General features: G+C 48.3%; 9 protein-coding genes across 9 annotated transcripts; 3 read left to right on the forward strand and 6 right to left on the reverse strand.

Moving 5' to 3' along the window:
* Positions 1-487: 487 nt before the first annotated feature.
* N7511_009577 (uncharacterized protein) lies at positions 488-948 on the reverse strand (the record flags this gene model as incomplete). The annotated part of the gene is made up of 2 exons (XM_057131954.1): positions 488-733; positions 865-948. The coding sequence occupies 2 exons, from the start codon at positions 946-948 to the stop codon at positions 488-490; spliced, it is 330 nt and encodes a 109-aa protein (XP_056979942.1).
* A 930-nt stretch (positions 949-1,878) lies between these two features.
* Positions 1,879-2,498, reverse strand: N7511_009578 (MARVEL domain-containing protein; the record flags this gene model as incomplete). The annotated part of the gene is made up of 3 exons (XM_057131955.1): positions 1,879-2,011; positions 2,083-2,368; positions 2,423-2,498. The coding sequence occupies 3 exons, from the start codon at positions 2,496-2,498 to the stop codon at positions 1,879-1,881; spliced, it is 495 nt and encodes a 164-aa protein (XP_056979943.1).
* A 913-nt stretch (positions 2,499-3,411) lies between these two features.
* Positions 3,412-4,111, reverse strand: rcf1 (respiratory supercomplex assembly factor RCF1; the record flags this gene model as incomplete). The annotated part of the gene is made up of 3 exons (XM_057131956.1): positions 3,412-3,830; positions 3,901-3,974; positions 4,071-4,111. The coding sequence occupies 3 exons, from the start codon at positions 4,109-4,111 to the stop codon at positions 3,412-3,414; spliced, it is 534 nt and encodes a 177-aa protein (XP_056979944.1).
* Positions 4,112-4,853: 742 nt separating this feature from the next.
* Positions 4,854-6,685, forward strand: N7511_009580 (threonine dehydratase, biosynthetic; the record flags this gene model as incomplete). The annotated part of the gene is made up of 3 exons (XM_057131957.1): positions 4,854-5,033; positions 5,108-5,324; positions 5,382-6,685. 3 exons carry the CDS (start codon positions 4,854-4,856, stop codon positions 6,683-6,685), a joined length of 1,701 nt encoding a protein of 566 aa, XP_056979945.1.
* A 474-nt stretch (positions 6,686-7,159) lies between these two features.
* N7511_009581 (50S ribosomal protein L36) lies at positions 7,160-7,648 on the forward strand (the record flags this gene model as incomplete). The annotated part of the gene is made up of 3 exons (XM_057131958.1): positions 7,160-7,408; positions 7,500-7,534; positions 7,609-7,648. 3 exons carry the CDS (start codon positions 7,160-7,162, stop codon positions 7,646-7,648), a joined length of 324 nt encoding a protein of 107 aa, XP_056979946.1.
* A 605-nt stretch (positions 7,649-8,253) lies between these two features.
* On the forward strand, positions 8,254-10,835 carry N7511_009582 (elongation factor G; the record flags this gene model as incomplete). Its single annotated transcript, XM_057131959.1, has 4 exons — positions 8,254-8,456; positions 8,509-8,620; positions 8,686-10,715; positions 10,781-10,835. 4 exons carry the CDS (start codon positions 8,254-8,256, stop codon positions 10,833-10,835), a joined length of 2,400 nt encoding a protein of 799 aa, XP_056979947.1.
* Positions 10,836-11,507: 672 nt separating this feature from the next.
* On the reverse strand, positions 11,508-12,653 carry N7511_009583 (uncharacterized protein; the record flags this gene model as incomplete). The annotated part of the gene is made up of 1 exon (XM_057131960.1): positions 11,508-12,653. One exon carries the CDS (start codon positions 12,651-12,653, stop codon positions 11,508-11,510), a length of 1,146 nt encoding a protein of 381 aa, XP_056979948.1.
* Positions 12,654-13,948: 1,295 nt separating this feature from the next.
* Positions 13,949-14,833, reverse strand: N7511_009584 (uncharacterized protein; the record flags this gene model as incomplete). Its single annotated transcript, XM_057131961.1, has 2 exons — positions 13,949-14,748; positions 14,824-14,833. 2 exons carry the CDS (start codon positions 14,831-14,833, stop codon positions 13,949-13,951), a joined length of 810 nt encoding a protein of 269 aa, XP_056979949.1.
* Positions 14,834-15,587: 754 nt separating this feature from the next.
* N7511_009585 (uncharacterized protein) lies at positions 15,588-19,235 on the reverse strand (the record flags this gene model as incomplete). Its single annotated transcript, XM_057131962.1, has 1 exon — positions 15,588-19,235. The coding sequence occupies one exon, from the start codon at positions 19,233-19,235 to the stop codon at positions 15,588-15,590; it is 3,648 nt and encodes a 1,215-aa protein (XP_056979950.1).
* Between the last annotated feature and the right edge of the window lie 411 nt (positions 19,236-19,646).

Consider the following 19,646-nt stretch of genomic DNA (forward strand, 5'->3'; position numbering starts at 1 on the left):
TGTCATCGAAACGCTCGTCTCTTCAACAAAAGTTGGCATACCATAGGATCCGTGCCTTGGAAGAACAGCTGTTCATTGGTCCAGCCAACAGCAGAATGCTCCTCTACAGGACACTCTATCTCTTCCAATCCACATGTCTCGATGGCGATCTACCGAGACCCGAGACTTTCCGCCTATCAGCGTGCAACATCCTTCGAGTCGTGCCACATCCCAATGCATCCTCCCAACAGATTTACCTTATACCCAGAAATCCAACGTATGTATGAAACTTCGTTTTGATCTTCAAGAGATATAATATACAATGAGCTGCCCATATGAACACAAATCAACCAGCAATCTGTTCATCGATATACCGCCTCATAGTCTCAAACTCGGCTTTCCCTGTCTGTGGATCGTAAGCACCTCTCTACAGAGCAGACCTAGATAGGGCACAATACATACCGAAAGCAAGTATCTGATATGTTGCTAAACAAGCAAAGAAGTAAAATCAGCTCTTGATTCCCGCTCGTGGAGAATAGATCTCAGAGAACTGAACAATCGCCAAACGTACCAAATCAGTGACCTCGCGATGCCGTTCAAATTCAGCACGAGCATAGTTGTGCAACTCATTCCTCGTCGACGAAGGAGGAATTCCTATATATCCAGTATCCGGATTAACACCACAAACTCCAAGAACAAACGAGGAAGGAACAGTTGCAAAAAAGAAAGAAAGAAAGCAAAAGAGTGAACCATACTATTTAAAGCCCGAACAACTTCCCTCCAGAATGCAAGAACTCGCCCTCTTTGAATAAACTAGAACCTGGATCAGTACAAATAGCCAATCCACTTTTCAATCATGCCTGTGGCACCTTATACTGAACATACATGGTCTAGACCAACAGCAGGCTTCTTCAGCCGCGAAGGCTGGCTGCGCGAAACAGCCGCCAGGAACTGCAATGATGGGCGCATTGAGACGATATCAAATCATGTCTTGAGGCAAGCAGGAGGAGGAATAATATGGATAAAAGATTTGATTCGATATGGTTGTTATTTTTTCAATTGATGGATCGTTGTATCTTCCAGTAGCAGAAGGGATGGGAATGGCGGTGTGCTGACTGGCTATTCTGCCACGATGGAACTGATCATGTGACCGTCCATGGGACGACGACGATGGCTTCAGGTTGGAAGAGTAAGTCTATATTTTCGGTGTGAGAGATGTTCCTAGCAGTTGTCATACAGCTTGCATAGTGGGATACTCAATACTGTAACGTTAACATATGGTGAGCGTAGTTGATATTCACTCTTCCTGCATGGGAAAGTGGGTCTGGTTCAGGACATCCACTGTGTTCTGCTCCTCCACTACGGAGTGGATGCAAAAAAATAGTTTCCCTGGGAATCGAACCCAGAACCTTTCCGGAACAGATGCTTGAAGCAATTGTTAACGGAAAATCATAACCGCTAGACCAGGAAACTGTGTCATGTGATGGGCAGCTCAGTTTCAAGTACTATGAGAGAAGATTGTTGAGATTAGGTTTTGAATTTGATGAACATACAAGGAGTGCTTTTCGTGGGCTAATTATACTTGGAATATGAACATGTACAGAGTAAGTTGGTAAGTATATCATATTAAAATTAGGTGTATAAATGACCAGCTGATCTCCGGCATTATAAACCCCTGGATAAAGGGGAAGTAGACAGCAACAACAAACAAAACAGCATCATAGCTCATATTTACGTCAGGGTCTATGTTCATCAAAACAACCCAGTCGTACTCGAGAAGATAAACCCAGAAGACAAAAGCTCGTAGCAACCAGGGTCTCATGACTCAAAACGCAGGTCTGCGACATTCAGTCCCATTAACAAGTGACAACCGTAACAATATCATGAACATGAAAGCACTTAAACGGCTGCATCACCACGGACTTCAGTGGTCTCGGGTGCTGGGGTCCCCTCCTGGTGATGGTTCTTCGCGTTACGGCGCGAGTTGAACAGATCAAGGATAGCGAAGGTGTTTGTAACAGCGAATGTAGCCCTATGAATACACAATCAGATAACTTGTTATTTAATGCCCCAGGAGCTCGAACACGACATCGAAGATCTTACCATTGAACAGCAGCAACGACAATCAAAGCCTGCAGAGCATGGCAGCTATCCCACTTGCAGACACTGGGCGACGGGATCATAGCTGCCAACGCGATCCAGCCACTGAGCCAAAGACCACCAGTGAGGACTTCAACGAGTGGAATGACAATCTCATGTGAGAGACGGGGAAAGGCGAGTGGTGCGAGACCTAGGTATGGGACTGCGATTGCTGTTGTCCAGCAGCCGTTGAAGAGCATGTAGTAGACGACATTTGAGAAGGACCATTCATCGTAGAGGGAGGCGATGACTTGATTCCGTTAGGGCTTGCATTTTGGTGGCTATTATATAGAGAAGGACGTACCGTATGCGCTGAGGCCGATTGTCGCTAGTGATAGGATGGCTTGAATGACTCGCAGCGGATAAACCCAGGATAGCATTTTGGCGACTTTGAATATATTTTTGATAGTAGAGTTGTATATGTTGAGGGTCTTTTGCTAGTTCACCAGTGTGAAAATTCTAAAAGGGAAGAAATAGGCTACTAGGGGATTAACATGTGGTTTTATACTGATCAGAGACGGCCCACAAGGCCACTGTTTACAGTCTCTCCACGTCATGGTCGGGAAGAAACGTGCAAAGGATCATCAGAAGCAGACGGCTTAGCGGAGCCTAGAATCCGGTGCGGATGCAAAGTCTAATGCAGGTTCTTTGCGTCGACCCTGAATGTGAGGCTGCCCGAGTTAGGGCTTGATCAACTTCCCCGCCTTAGAACTCATACACCTGACCACATTTCCTTGTCACGCATTCTTTTTTTGGCCTATACTGGACTACAATCTCAACTTTCATACCATATACCGTAGTTACTGCGATGCGGAATTCCGCTACACGGCAGACCTGATCCGACTCGGAATCAGATGGGTTGCCGCTAGAATGTCGATCTCACATGAAGACCTCGGCCGAACAAAAAAACTTTGGCGCTTATCACACTAAAAGTCCTTCTTTTCGGGGCCTGAAAGGGTTTTTGCCAAGGTGATGGTTTACTTTCGAGTGCTAGTTCGAGCTTGTTTGGCGTGTATCAATTTCCAACCTCGGCTTGTCGATCTCGGATTCGCCGTTATGAGCGACGTGCAGATGACAGGGTAGCTAACAGGTTACCAATGTTCTCATCCAAGGTCAGGCACTGGTCCAGGTACAAGTTCACGGGGTTCAGGTACGCAGATGACGGGACCCGTTTGATGCAATTTAGTGGGAAGATTCACACGAAGGGAGAATTCCGATGCATATATACAAAACAAAACAAAACCTCAATCAACTCCCTGCCTATCATACAGATGAAATACAATATCTCACACATCATTTTCCAACAAGAGCCCGGACAGCATCCAGCACGCCAACAGACTTCTGATCCGCAGGCTCAATCGCCGACCGCGCCGCATCAGGTCCATCACGCGATGTGTGCTTACCAGCATCCTTGGCGGCAGCTTCAATGGCCGCATGGCGCTCCCTCCACGCGCGATCCTCCTTGTCACGAACCTCCAGCTCGTGTAGCCAGGCATCACGCTTCTCCTGCTTCTTACGGTCTTCCACGGCCTTGTCGAATTCGCGACGCTGCTGGCGCTCTGTTTTGAAGTACATTCCTCCTGCAACGAGGGCGACTAGTGTGAAGGCTTGCGCGTAGATACGGGCGCGGAACATGCGGTTCATTTCGACTGAGTCGCCGGATTTCATGGAGCGGTAGGCGCGGTAGAGGGCGTAGCATGTTGCCGCACATCCTAAAGTGAGGGGTTAGCGATCTGTTGGAGATTTGGCGGGGGCAGTATCTAGATCGGTAGGGAATTGTACCTAGCGGAACGAGGGGCTCTTCTTTGAGACGACGGGTGAATTTTTGGACGCCGGTTTCTTCTTCGAATTGGGTGCTGGAAAGCTGTTAGCTGATTATCCTTACCCTCGGATTTCCTTCCGGCATTGGCAGTTGCCGCTTGTGGAGAGTGGCGTATCGGTATGGGACATACAAGTCATTGTCAAATGACGAGGGCACTGGTTCACGACTCATGGTGTATGGCTTGTGGTGGAGAGGTGTGCGGAGTCGAATCGCGTTCGCGGGATGCGGAGTTTTCCAAGTCGGAACGGTCGGGGTTTGATGCAGGGCAACTAGCTTCAGGCAACTAGCTCCAGTAACACAGCATTCAGTGATTTGTTACACAACTCAAGGTTGAGATAAAGTCGAAAGGTGGTTGGAGATGGCAGAGTGTCATGACATAATTCCAATGACATAAGATCTCGAGTATCGGGTTATGTAACTATCTATGCACTGCTGCACTTGATGGCCAGATGAGCTACTCGGGGATATATTCGATCTACTCACAAAGGTTCGACTACTTTTCAATCCTAGTAAAAACAGATGGAGCTTTCCAAAAAAAAAACCTCAGACCAGCTCGATAGCAGACTACATCAATCTTCTGTGCCCTATGTGTTGTCTTGCGTTGACCGCCACCATACTATATAACACAGCAGTAGCCCTGTCCTTCACCTACGCAGCCATCGAAGATGAAAAGAAGCTGCAATTATATCACAAGAGACAATTGTGCTACCCACACAATCCCAGTCAGACAAAACAGCCAATCTCCCCTGTATGAATCCGAAATAGCCAATATTTAGGGCTTGCACCATAGCTTACATAACATCTCCGATCACGGTCCCGCCTCCCCAGAAAAAAGAGTCATATTGAGAATTTTCCTGCTTTCCAATTCCTTTTGATTTCTCATATTCAATACCTGGAATCACCTGGTCTCGTCATGTCTGACGACAGTCCTGCTAGTGGTGCGACTCCGGTCACTCCCAAGATGAGTGGACTGGCCTTGACTGAATACACCGCCGCTCCGACACCCCCAAACGAACGCTCTCCCAGAGTCCCCGGTGTGCCTCCAAACTGGGGCATCCCTGAGGCTTTACTGTTGCCCAATGGCTACCCGGATGTAAGCTATAGCTTGCTCGCTGTCTTTTGTCGTTTCTTGGCTTTTGCATCCTAACTTTTGACCCCGCGATCTAGTATCTCCGGTTGATTTTGACGTCACGAGTTTACGATGTTATTGAGGAGACACCTCTTACTCATGCAGTCAACATGAGCAACCGACTGGAAAGCCGTGTCCTTCTCAAGCGGGAGGATCTGCTCCCCGTGTTCAGCTTCAAGCTCCGTGGCGCATACAACAAGATGGCTCATTTGAACAATGAACAGCGGTGGAAGGGTGTCATTGCTTGCTCTGCTGGTTAGTTCACGTTCAATTGATGACTATTACCAATGGGCATCTGCTGACTTGCCATAGGAAACCATGCGCAGGGTGTTGCGTTCTCGGCCCGCAAGCTGAGAATCCCCGCTACTATTGTCATGCCTTCCGGTACCCCCGCCATTAAGCATTTAAACGTTGCCCGTATGGGAGGAAGCGTCGTTCTTCACGGAAATGACTTCGATGCCGCCAAGGATGAGGCTCATCGGTTGGAAAAGCAGCATGGTCTTACTAACATCCCTCCTTTCGATGACCCCTATGTCATTGCTGGTCAGGGTACTATCGGTATGGAACTTTTGCGCCAGGCTAACCTGGACAAATTGGAAGCCGTATTCTGTGCTGTCGGTGGAGGTGGTCTCATTGCTGGCATTGGTGTTTATCTCAAGCGCATTGCTCCCCAGGTCAAGGTCATCGGTGTTGAGGCTTACGATGCCAACGCCATGGCTCAGTCTCTGGACGCCGGTAACCGTGTTTTCCTCAAGGAAGTCGGTTTGTTTGCGGACGGCGCCGCTGTGAAGTCTGTTGGTGAGGAGACTTGGCGTCTCAGCCGTGAGGTCATCGACGATATCATTCAGGTGAGCACCGATGAGACTTGCGCAGCAATCAAGGACGCTTTCGAGGACACTCGCTCTATTGTCGAGCCTGCCGGTGCTCTTGCCCTCGCCGGTCTCAAGAAATATATCGCCAAGAACCCCAGCCCCGACCCCAACCGCGAGCTGATTGCCATTACATCCGGTGCCAACATGGACTTTGATCGTCTGCGCTTCGTTGCTGAGCGCGCCGCTCTTGGCGAGAAGAAGGAGGCTCTTTTGAGCGTCAAGATCCCCGAGCAGCCTGGCGCTTTTGCCAAGCTTGTTGAGGTTGTTTTGCCCCACGCCGTGACTGCTTTCAACTACCGCTATGCCCGTGAAGACTCCGCCGATGTGCTGATGGGTATTTCTCTCTCTGCCTCCACTGGTCGCGAAGACCTCGCCAAGATTATGGAGGAGCTGGAGAGATACGGCATGAGCTGCCGTGATCTGAGCGATGACGAGCTTGCTAAGCGTCACTTGCGCTTCCTTGTTGGCGGCCGCTCTGAAGTCGCCCATGAGCGCCTCTTCATGTTTGAGTTCCCTGAGCGCCCAGGTGCTTTGGCCAAGTTCCTCCGTACCCTTCGCCCCAACCAAAATATCTCCCTATTCCACTACCGCAACTATGGTGGCGATGTTGGCAAGGTTCTTGCTGGTATCCAGTGTCCTCCCGCCGAGAAGGATGACCTCGAACATTTCCTTCACGAGCTGGGTTACCCCTTCAGTGAACAAACCGACTCCCCTACCTATAAGACCTTCCTGCGAGCCCAATAAGTGCGTCATAAGTTGAAGTGTCTTCAAAGTATGCAATGTGAGTAACGAAAACATGCATGTGCATAAATTCTTATTGGTTTCAGCGGATTCGAGGTCCATGATGTTTGGCGTTTGGTAAATGCGATAGACCCTCTGTATCATAGGTCACATTGTTTTTTCGGTTGTTACATTTTTCACAGACGTACAATTTTGTTTAACAAAAAAAACATGTCTATTATTTCATTTAACTTATTCAATAATTCCGATCGCCTTTTCTTATGTTCTTGTACTGTAGTTCCATTTAGTTCAGTCCCACCAATCACACGTCTCGGCTGATCGGCAATACAGAACCTCCGGCCAACCTTTGCGATCACGGCAAGATCTTTGGAGCCAAAACATCGACAATCGCCCCATCTTGATAACCCCCTTCTGCTCCAGGAGAATTGAGGCACGTTTTTGAATTACTTGCCTCTTCCGGAGTTTCCCAACACCGCCATGTTCTCCCTCCGCGCCGCCATCGGTGCCTCCTCCGGTGCCCTCCGCCAAATTCTCCCCTCGGTATCCTACAGAACCGCTTCATTACGGCCATTCTCGCACATGATCCGTAATGGCTTGACAAAACTTCGTGGACAAGCACAGGCTAGCAATGCTGTCGCCGTGGGGGTTGCGTCTGCTCGTCAGATTGAGCAGGTCCGCGGGATGAAGACTCGTTCCTCCGTGAAGAGACTCTGTGATGGCTGCAAGGTATGGATTAAACCTGCATTTTATGCTGTTCTGGAACGATCTGGGATGGAATCTTGTGTCTGAATTGACTGGTACTAACGACGTTCAATAGCCCGTTCACCGTAAGGGTCGTGTCTTTATCATTTGGTGAGTACCTACCCTGCGCAATTGCGCGATATGTTCGAGAGTTCTGTGAACTAATATGTGATTGCCTCTTCTAGCTCAAAGAACCCCAAGCACAAGCAACGGCAAGGAAAATAGATCGACTTCCTTATTGCGTTTGTCCCATAACCATGCGTCGCCTCTGCCTTCCGCAGATGCTTTTGATCGACAACCTTGAGATATCGGCAAAAGACTAGAGCATTTAGAATCGCTCTTACTGGGCGATTGTCCTCTGACTGCATACACATACACGGTTGTTTGCCTCGGAACTTGGGATTGGCTGCATGCTCTTGCATTCTTGTTTCAAAACCAGACACTGGTTGGATATCACGGCGCCTTTGTGTTTTCTTGTATATTAGTGTTACAACCAGGAATATCGACTCCTCTATTTCCAATTAAGTGATCCCCAGTCTACAGTAGACTCCTGCTTCATTGACTTTTACACGCTTTTGATGGGCCAAGTTTCTTCTTCACAGCGCATCTATGTATAAATTTACTTTTCTATAACCTCTGATCGCATGCATAAACCCAATATCCTTGTTAATCCTCTATACTCTGTAGAATCGTAATCTATCGACTCTGACGGGCCGATGTAAATCATCACGTGATGCGTTCCTGGCTTCCCCGAACTTTTTTTTCGGAGAGACAACAGAACATTCAATCCGCGTTGTTCATATCAATTTCGGTGTGAGTGGATCATCAAGATGCGGTCTCCATCTCTTGCCCGGTTACAATCCCGTGCGGTATCTGGCTTGAGCAGATCGGCCCGTTTCCAACCTCAGACTCTCCTGCGCCAGCGATACGCTTCCACAGCCGCGTTCCGGTCCGCCGCTGTTGCGCCGGCTTATCAATCGAAGTTTGGACAATGGGACCAGCGCCGCAATGCTTCTGCTACTGCATCCGCAGTGTGAGTTTATCTGTTTGATATCCTTATTCTACGTCTAACGTTCTCTCTATAGTCTCGAGGCTGCCAAGGTCAACCCCGATGGCTTGTCTCAAGCCGCGATTATTGACAACCTTGACCCGGTCGAGGCCGCTCGTCTTGACAAGTGCCGTAACATCGGTATCGCGGTAAATCATACCTCAATTGCTCTCAAGTCGCACTTCGAACTTGTCTAATCATTGTCGTTACGCAGGCCCATATCGATAGCGGCAAGACCACCTGTACCGAGCGAGTCCTTTTCTACACTGGTCGTATCAAGGCTATCCACGAGGTCCGCGGACGTGACAGTGTCGGCGCTAAGATGGATTCCATGGACTTGGAACGTGAGAAGGGTATCACCATTCAGTCCGCCGCTACCTTCTGTGACTGGGTCAAGAAGGACAAGGAGGGCGTTGAGCACAAGTACCACCTCAACTTGATCGATACCCCTGGCCATATCGATTTCACTATTGAGGTTGAGAGAGCGCTGCGCGTTCTGGACGGTGCTGTCATGATTCTCTGTGCTGTCTCCGGTGTCCAGTCCCAAACCATTACCGTCGATCGCCAGATGCGCCGTTACAACGTTCCCCGTATCTCTTTCGTCAACAAGATGGACCGTATGGGTGCCAACCCCTTCAAAGCGGTTGACCAGATCAACACTAAGCTGAAGATTCCTGCGGCTGCTGTTCAGGTTCCTATTGGTACCGAAGACGAATTCGAGGGTGTCGTGGATCTGATCCGTATGAAGGCTCTTTACAATGTTGGCGAAAGTGGTGAGGAGATCATGGTGAAGGATGAGATCCCTGAGAAGGTCAAGGCTATGGCTGAGGAGCGCCGCAGCATGCTCATTGAGACTCTTGCCGATGTCGACGATGAGATTGCTGAGATGTTCTTGGACGAGATTGTTCCCTCCGAGGATCAGATCAGAGCTGCTATTCGCCGTTCCACTATTGGACTGAAGTTCACTCCTGTCTTCATGGGTTCCGCTCTTGCCAACAAGTCCGTTCAGCCTATGCTGGATGGTGTTATCGATTTCCTTCCCAACCCCGCAGAGGTCGAGAACTTGGCTCTTGACCAGAAGCGTGACGAAGCTTCAGTTAAGCTTGTGCCCTATAACTCACTTCCCTTTGTCGGTCTTGCCTTCAAGTTGGAAGAGAGCAACTTCGGTCAATTGACCTACATTCGGGTGTACCAAGGTACTCTCCGCAAGGGCTCTAACGTTTTCAACGCTCGTAATAGCAAGAAGGTCAAGGTCCCCCGTATCGTCCGCATGCACTCCAACGAGATGGAGGAAGTCAGCGAGATCGGTGCTGGTGAGATCTGTGCCGTCTTCGGTATTGAGTGTGCTTCCGGTGATACCTTCACCGACGGAACGCTCGGCTACAGTATGTCGTCCATGTTCGTTCCTGAACCTGTCATCTCGCTCTCCATCAAGCCCAAGCAGAGCAAGGATGGCGCCAACTTCTCCAAGGCCATGGCCCGTTTCCAGCGTGAGGATCCTACTTTCCGTGTTACCTACGACAGCGAGAGTGACCAGACCATTATCTCCGGTATGGGTGAACTTCACTTGGACATCTACGTCGAGCGTATGCGCCGTGAGTACCGTGTCGACTGCGAGACTGGTCAGCCTCAGGTCGCCTACCGTGAGACTATCGGCCACCGTGTCGAATTCGACCACTTGCTCAAGAAGCAGTCCGGTGGACCAGGTGAATACGCCCGTGTCATGGGATGGATGGAACCCACTGGCGTTCTCGAGGACAACAAATTCGAGCAGCAAGTTGTCGGAGGTTCCATTTCCGAAAAGTTCCTCTACGCTTGCGAGAAGGGATTCAACCTGTCTTGTGAAAAGGGTCCTCTTATCGGCCACAAGGTCCTTGGTACTCGCATGGTCATCAACGATGGTGCTACTCACATGACTGATTCCTCCGAAATGTCCTTCAAGAACGCCACACAGCAGGCGTTCCGCAAGGCATTCGCTGAATCCCAGCCCTCCGTCCTGGAGCCTCTCATGAAGACGGTCGTTACCGCCCCTACCGAGTTCCAGGGTGACGTTATTGGACTGCTGAACAAGCGTGGTGCCACCATCAACGACACCGAGACTGGTGTCGACGAGTTCACTATCTACGCGGACTGCAGTCTGAACGGCATGTTCGGCTTCAGTACTAACCTGCGCGCTGCCACTCAGGGCAAGGGTGAATACACCATGGAGTTCAGCCACTATGAGAAGGCTCCCCCTCATATGCAGTATGTTTTACCCTTAAACTCCCCCTCCTACGTATTGCAAATACTAATTAATTTTTCTCTTCCAGGAAGGAACTCATCGCCAAGCACCTGAAGGCCCTGGCCGACAGACACAAGAAATAAACGACAAACTAACATGTAATATTCCTCCAAACCTCTCTCTCGGCAAATTCATCCAATCTGGGCAGCGCCTGGCATTGGACGTTGGATCTTGCTGAACTCTCCCCCCTGTACTATTTATGGCATTGGCACTATATCACTTTTGTGCATTTCTTGACCTGTATTTGAAGATTTAAGTCTACTTTCTACTCTCCTGTCTAAAAAATAGATTATCGTTTTATACTATGGTTTATCTGTGGCTTGCGTTTGCAGGTAACTTTTTGTATATTTTGGAGGTACACTTTTCCCTGTGTGCCAGGTTCGTCTATATACCTCTCTCTTATTGAGTTGCATGGCAATTTGTTGCATCTCCTATCTGAACAATATACATTTAAAAGCTATAGCCTGGCAAATGTACTAGTGCGTGGAGCAAGAATTGTCCCCTGACGCCATAGGGATACCCTGCCTCAGATATATTTTGGATTATCGAATTACAAGGAACTTTTTTGTCAAACATCAATTTTGATTTATTGATTGGATAAGCTTGAATATATATGCAAAAAAAAAATAACAATGGAATGATAGGGCCAATCTAGACAAAGGATGATACAAACAAAGGGCCCATAACAAGGGGAAAGTAATACTGCGAAGGTTAGCATGAAAGATCCAGGGTGAGACTTACAGTATGAGAATACTTCACTCTTTCTCTCCTTTCATAAATTCCTTGCGCAGATCATCGTTACCACCCCGTCTCCTCAGTCCCGTGGAAGCAAGACGAGTACGAACCTTGCGGTATAAAAAAGCCCCTGGGATAGATTTGCCATTCTTAGTAGACGGACCGGGCAGGTCATCAGCTTGCAGAACGTCAACTTTGATTGCCTCAATGTTGGAGAGCCGGGTCACTTCTGGTTTACGCTCGTTTGTCCTCGCAGGCTGGAAAACCGTGGGGTCGTTGAGAATATCAGACCATGTCTGCTCATCACCAGCGTCTGTGTGCGCTGAGCAATCGCTCCCTCCAGCTGATGTCTCTGTCTCGGACATAAGCAGATCCTCCCCTGAGGCAGAACTGGGAATCTTAGTGGCCCGGATGGTCGACAGCACGATTTTGGGGATCGGATAGCCCTCGAACAATGCTCGCTCCATGGGTGTCTGTTGCGATAAGAGGCCTCCAACCTTGTCATCAGTCAGCTCGTTCATATCCAAAAAGGGAATTCCGATACCTTCGAATGGAGCTGGAAGCTCGTCTTCACAGTTACCTGAAGTACAGACTTCTTCTTCCTGCGGTGCCTCAGTCTCCTCCTCTACATGGCCCATAGGTGGGTCAATGATACATGTTTCGTCGTACATGATCATCTGGCTCGCTACCTCCTCGCTGCAATGCGCATATGTAACATTCCAAGCGACGTCAAAGTTAGTGAAGCCTTCATTGACCATGTTGGTCAGCATGTTTTCGATGTGAGAATCCCTGTCGTATAGCGTAAAGATGAGGAAGACGCCGATTGCGTCGCCAGGTACCTTGGCCTGAATCCATAATAATAGCATTTCATCTAGATGAGCAAGGGACTCTGAGGTCCAGTCAATCATAACTGTGCCATCAATGACACCGGCAACCTCCTCCGGATCTTCGTCGTGAAGGAAGGACACAATTAGGGCTGAGAGATTCCATCGCACTCTTGGGCTCTGTCGGCTAAAGTCGTGTGGCGAACGCCTATCTTGCTCTGTTTCCTTTTCAATGAGGTATGTAGGGTCGTATACTGAGGTTGATAGGGCGCGATGGCCAACGCGGGCAGCCTTGGACTCCTCGGGTTCGTCTAGGAATGTGACTTTCTTTCCTGGTGCCATGATATTGTTGTTATTTTTTTGTCTTTTATTTGATTTTTGTCAAGGAATTGTGGGTCTGATGGTAAAGTATCTTGTTTGATTGTGAAAATGTGATGTGTGGTGAAGAGGATAATGTCCGCTAGCCTCGAAGTACTTATACCTTGGTGACTTCGAGCATATTGTGACTCTCAATGCTTTTCTGATTAAGGGCACAAGAAGTGCAAAGAATTGTCTTTATGTTTTTCCAAGTCTTTTGGTCTTTGTGCTCTTAATAATGCATTGTTCTGTTCTGTTCTCTTTTAGTGATGATTTCATTCTCCGAACTTGTTAATCTCATTGTTGACCCTGGCTTAGTCTGTCAAGACCTCTGCTCAGTGTACAAAGGGCTGTTATAACATTCTCTCTTCGGTATGAATTCTTTACATCATGAATCATGTCAAGAAGCTCAACCTAGTAGCTCTAATTTTAGAAAGAAAGAAATTGAACACACGTACATGTATGTTACTTTCTATTGTAAGGAAAGAATCCGGCTCTATGAATATAGTCTCTAATTGGAAAGACTCAGTGTTTGCACTTCTATTGAACAAGTTAGTTCACATCTTGAACCAATTATCAAAAATTCCCCCGATTCCCCCGGAATAGTTGTCCAATCGGCCTAAGAATCAGAGGGAACACCTTCGATTAAACCGCTTCCTCTGATCATGTCTATATCAAGTCAATTTTAAAATTGGAAATATACTATCATTACAGGAGATACAAAAGAGTTCAGTTTACGGACTAAGCTAAGCGTATAGGGGCTATTGCTATCTTCTTAACATAAGGAGATAATCCGGTGGCAGTTTTAAAACACCTGGGGTGCGTCAATGATATAGTAAGCCATTTCCAACAAATTGTTGGCTAGTACAAATCATCTTACCTTTCGAAATATAGAAAAATCTAATTTGTCTACTTAGCTTTGGCGATAGCCCTAATAACTATATTGGCCTTCCATGGACAATGATACCACTTCACTAGTATTGTCGTTTTAATCATCATGATATCAAGAAAATACATCGTAAATTCAAAAACAAGAGAAAAATGAAGAAGTTCTTCATGAATCCATCCCATCAGAATGAAACATGATATAGTATGAACCTAGCCAAAGGAGAAAAGACACTGTAAATAAGGATAGGAGATCGTCCAGCTGCAAACTTACATCCAGATCACCAGATCCTCATACAAGCAACATATCGATCATTTTCTCCAAGTAACGTCATCGAGGTCGATGAATCCCATGTCTGTCTGTCTCTTGATGACATCTACATCGAGTGCGATGCCTAAAGCCAACGCGATCCATCCCTCGTGAATGTTTGCACACCTGCATCTCTACTACCACCAAGAGGAAGAGGCAACGGCTTGTTCAGATCCCAGACAGCTCTCTGTGGCGCAGAATTCGTCAAAGAATACTCAGCGCTATTGAACTGAATAGGCTCGAGATCCTCACGGGTATCCTTCTTATGTCGGTCCAAGCTGCGCAGTTCCTCAATAACCTGTGGGTTCCGGGGCACAGGCAGTGAGGGGCCATAGATTCCCTTCTCGCCGTTCTCAACATGCACAGTAAGCTCGTCGATCTGTGTATCGGTGAGGTCTGAGAGAAATGCAGGCCATCCCGTCCGGATCAGCTTCACTTTGGCGCGCTGAGTACTCTCTACCGCTCTAGCGGTGGTAGTTGCAAAATCCACCTCCGCCAGGGGCTGTGTCTTCTCTGCCTTCTTTAGTGGTGGTTGAGGTCTGTATTCTATCTCGTCAGCTCCGTCATCATCGACCAGCGTTGTCCACAAAGGGAAACGATAGTTGTCATCCCAGATCTGGTAGAAGGCCATTACTTCCCGCGCGATGTATACATTTGACTTGCCTTCTGTTACCATCTTGGTAAGGATCTCGTTCAGGTGGTAGTCGCGTCCGTATAAGATTAATTTGAGAAATGCGCCGATGATGTGGCCAGGGACCTTGTTTAGAGCCCATAGCTTGAGAAGTCGCATCAGGTGGCAAACAGCTTTGAGGTCCCAGACTATGTAGCTCTCACCTGTCTCGATGGCGATGACTATGGCCGGGTCGGTTGTCTGCATGAAAGATACTATAAGGGGTCGCAGAGTGTGCCATGGACTGGCGGGGTTGGAGGAACCAAGTGTTCTTCTTGCAGGTTGCTTACCTTTGTTCATCTTGTTTGTTTGGGGGTTTTGGTAAGTATTGGCAGTTTTTGAGTTTAGTGTTGATAGTTCGTGAGACGATTGATTATATGAAGTTTCTGCTTGAGGGTAGTTGTAGAAGCTTGTGGAAATCTATGCAGATACCGGGCACAAACCGGAACTTGGCGACGGGCTGGTTTTTATATCTGGTTGGCAGTTGCCATGCAGAGGCGGTGTTCATTACTTTAGACAAGAACAAAGCAACAAAGAATGAGGCTTTTTCGTCTAAGAGTTGATCAAAGACAGTCAATGATACCTTGCACCTCTTAGACTTACGAAAAAAAAAATTTGTTGGTCCGTAAATGAATAGCTTAGTAGCTTCTAAAGATGACACCCAACGCTTTGTTTGACTTATTTTGGCTCATCGAGGCGGATCTCTTCTTTTCTGATAATTAATGGTTTTTATTTTTCTCTCATAACAGATTAGAAGCAGATAGGTATGGTTCAAATTCCCATGTATCAAATGGAAAATGCAGCATTAAACAAACTTATGTACATTGAATAAAATCAAGCTATGAGTGGAGTCGATAATAAGACAACGATCCATCAAGTCACATGTGGTGGAATAAAAAGAGAAACGCGAGCCTCAAACTGCACGATGGGTATAGGCGCGCCAACAGGCGAGGAAGTTAAAAAATAATAAAAGAGGGAAGTCGCCAGAAATTTGGAGACAAGAAGAGAAAAGGGAGTATGGTAACAAAATAAGAGTGTATGTTGCAGTCAATGATCAAAGCCACAAGATCCATCGTACACCAGAGAAGGCACCCCGGAAAACTCCACGTACAAGCTTGAATGCCATGACAATCAGCCATACCCACCACAGCATAGCAACGAGGGCCCATTCCAGGACCATGAAGCCGGTTCGACGAATCCATCGTAGTCGACGCCGCCGCTTGCGAATACCCATGTCTAGGGCATCGCTGAGCTGCTTCACGGCGAGTGTGCAGGTGGTATTAAGCTGGACACACATGTCCTCGGCATCGTTTGCTGTGGATCGGACACGGGGAGTGAGGGATTGGTTGATCAGGTCTTCCAGGCTCTTGAGTTGATCACGAAGAGGGGAGGATGTATTTGTAGAGAATTGATGCATAGAATGTTGGAATGAGTATTGGGTCTTTTCGAAGCGCTGCAGAAGGTTTTGAGCCGCTAGATCAAATTCGCCAATACGCGTAACTCTTGGTATGGATGCAGATGATAGTGCTGTAGGGTCCAGAGAAGCCTGGAGCCAGTGTGGTGCTGTTTCGCGTACTTCATGGGCTCGACGAGTAATTTCGCGGGCTTTGATGCCGGATGATAGCAGGAGGGCTCGTGTGCGCTCAATTTCAGGTTTTCCGGGCACACCTGTATCGTTCAGGGTGCGAAGACTTCGTCCAGAGATACTCCAGGCACGACTAGAGCCTGAAAGCCCTGCGCGTCTCCCATCTGGGGATAGACCTGGGGAGGCACGCGCATTGGCGAGACCAGTAACAGGAGGTCGTGTGAGACTGAAAGGAACGGATGGATCCTTGATCGCATGTTTAACTCGTCCGGTGTGTAGAGAAGGGGCGAAATCCAAAGTTTTACTGCGTGGAAGAGCAAAGTTCTTGGAGTCATTGGTTTCTTGCTTCCGAGGAGAGGTCACCCGTTCACGAGAACTGCCGAAGTCGGTAGCTTCTGGGTCCTGGATTCGTTCATTTTGTCGCAATGGAGATGTGAAATTTGGAAGAGATGGAATAAAACTTCGGGATGAGACTTTTTCAAACTCTTTGCGAGGTAAACGCCCCGGTTCCTCAGAAAATGTTGGGAGACGCTCCAAGAGTTTTTTAGAGCCGGACTTCTTGTCCACCTTACTCTCCTCATCGGAATCGCTATTGTCAGACATAAAAGTAGTTGCGGATGATGATTTCCGTGATTCCGGATCTGCCTCTTTCTTGAGGATGAGGTCCCCAACCTTGGAGACTTCATTTCCCACGAGCTCTGCTATTCGGCCAGGTCCCTTGAAAATCCCTCGAAGTTTTGACTCAGGAAGATGCGCCCCCTTGCGAGACTTGTGTCCATCCATCTTACTCCCTTCAGATGTGCCTGGATCTTCGGTATAAGACGAAGACACAATATCAGGAAAAGGACTTGGCTCAAGCTTTGAAGCAGTTTCTGTGCGCTCGGGCGATGCCAAACTACTATGCTGACGTGAGGCTTCGCTTTCCAGATTCTCATCTTCGCGCAATAGATCTCGTTGCTTGCTTTTGCTGCGTTCGTGGCGGGAGACAATCTTGTGCCGAAGACCCTTCTTTGCGGGGGAGGGAGATCGACTCGAAGGAGGGGATAAATTGACTGTGATGCTCGGGAAGTATCCAGCGTGTGCAGGGGAATTAGGCGCAGTGCTATCCATCCCTTCAAGAGACATTCTATGATCAACTCCATTGTCAAAACTGCCTGCTGATGAAATGGACCGCCTTTTGCGCCTTTGTTTCTCTTTTGTGTTGATTTGCAGGGGCTCAGAAGGCTGAGGTGTCCTGCCCCGATCAATGTCGGCAGGTTGAACAGCAGGGAGATTTGCACGGGATGCTCGATTTGAAGATAAGTTTCGTGTCGATTTGTCAACCAGTTTGTGAAATTGTTCTCGAGTATTTTCACGAGAGATGCGATGCTTTCCGTAAATGGAAGGGTTGGAATCTGTGCTTGAAGAGCTCGAAACACTGCCAGAACGCATCTTGACTTTATTCCATTTCGAAGGTTTCTGGACGCTTGAGGCACTGCGACTTCGTATGCTGTGCGAATGGCTCCGGAACCTGTGTCTATGTCGCCCACGACCGATGCTCTTGAATTCTTGGCTCAATGCAGGATGCGCACTAGACATAGATGTACGAGGTGACGAGTGTGTGTCGCCAGGCTCCTCCACATCAACAGATAATCGCTGTTTATGCGCAGCATGATCAGTGTGAGAGTTTATTACTATCAGTTGTGTCGAGTCGGGGTATAGCTTATACCCATCCTTGTTGACAACCTTAGTCTTATTGGTGCCTTCTTCAAGCCAAGCGGCATCAGCCAGAAGCTCCGCAGGCGATAATTTCCAATCAATGCGTGGCCGACGAGCTTTCATGCTGCTCGTTCGACTGACACGTCGCAGACTTGATGGAGGAGAGGTAGCCATCATATCTATATCATCCTGGTCTCCATGCTGTACATTGCGGTGACCTTGCGGGAATGGGGGCAATCTCAAAGATACTAGCTGGTCATGATTCCTCGAGCTGTATTTTTGTTCAACATTGCTGATCCATTGATGGACTCGCTCCACGTCGTGCCATCCTTCTGCGTCCGCGTCGATAGAACATTTTTCACGATATCTAACCTTACGGTTTCGAATCATTTGAAGAGGGTTGTAGTCTCGGTGGGGTTGTTCGACTTTTGTCGACTCTGTCTGGCTATCTCTTCCGGCATTCCGAAGAGGAGGCAACAAAGGAAGCAGCCGGACATATTCATGGAATAAATCGAAATGAGTTCGAGCTCTTTCAGCACGGACCAAAGTGCTTTCGGAGAATTCATAGGCTCGGTGGTCATCGACCGCAGATGGAGGTAACAAATTCACAACAGAGGACTGCTCAACACTGGGCAACGTCCCTTGTGACAGTCGATCACCGGGAAGTTGGGTATAATTTCGAAATGCCGAATCACGATGAAAGTTTCGTGCATGTGGAGACTGCCCATAGCTATCTCCTTGCGGCATAGCAGGTTGAGACACAGATATCGGTCTTCGAGCTCCTGTGCCTGGTGGAATACCAGAAGCCGTCCTTCTCCTAGATTCATTCAAGTTCAAAGCCAAATTCACAATCTGGATTGAATCTCTATCTAGCCCAAGTGTCGATTGATCCATGCTGCTCCTTTGTGTCTCGGGTGGCGACGAGCCTCCAGAAGGCTGTCTATCAGGAGTAGAAGCTTGGCGAGCATTATCTGGTGTTGGGATATTTTCCACTGCAACTGATTCTGATGCATGATGTTTATGTCGATTCCAAGGGAAACGTGAACGTTTCTTAGGGACCACGATCTCGGGTTCGGGGACGCTACGCTTATCCGCAGGAGGCTCCGATGGTCGAGGGCGGTGCAAGCTCACTCTTGTGTTTTTCGATCGAGGGAAGGAGTCAAGTAAGAATCCGCTGGAGCTTTGTGTCCTCCGCTGGCCTGGCGTCTTTCTTTCTCCTTCTCGGGAGCTGCTGCCCAGTGTACTACCCTCCAACTCCCCGCTAGCTCTTGCATCGTTCATATGCGGAGTACTTTGGCGAAATGAGTCACCATCGTATCGTCTTGAAGGGGAGGAGTGTCCATCGGGTGAGTCTCGCGGTCGTTCATTGTTAGGAGGCATTGAAGATCGTGTCGCGGGTTCGTTCGGTCGTTGCGACATTGCCGCAGGAGGGCAACGGTGCTAGATGGCCACGCTCGATTAAGAGACAGCGGACCTTGTTTGACCAGACACAAGCATGGATGCGGTCGGCCAGATTGGCAAATATTCTAATGCCAGTCGAATTAAACGCAAGGTTGCATGATTCACTTGCGAGACGTAACGCTCCGATGTAGATCGCATGCGCGTCAGCTGGTTTATGTAAGCGGGTTGACCCCAGCCTGGGAGGCCTCCAGGGCTGCCCAGGTGGAAGTAAACGGAAAGGATGACCTCAAACAGTCTAAAGAGAATTCGAACACAGAAAATACTGGATTACTTTAGGCTAGCCTGTGTCCCTATTGGACCAAAGGACATAGGAAATATCTAGCATTGGGGTCTAAAGCACAAGTACATCTAAAGGTACAGTTCCTGTAG

The sequence above is a fragment of the Penicillium nucicola genome (genome assembly GCF_028828085.1).
Source record: "Penicillium nucicola strain IBT 29836 chromosome Unknown utg000010l, whole genome shotgun sequence".
NCBI classification, from domain to species: Eukaryota; Fungi; Ascomycota; class Eurotiomycetes; order Eurotiales; family Aspergillaceae; genus Penicillium; species Penicillium nucicola.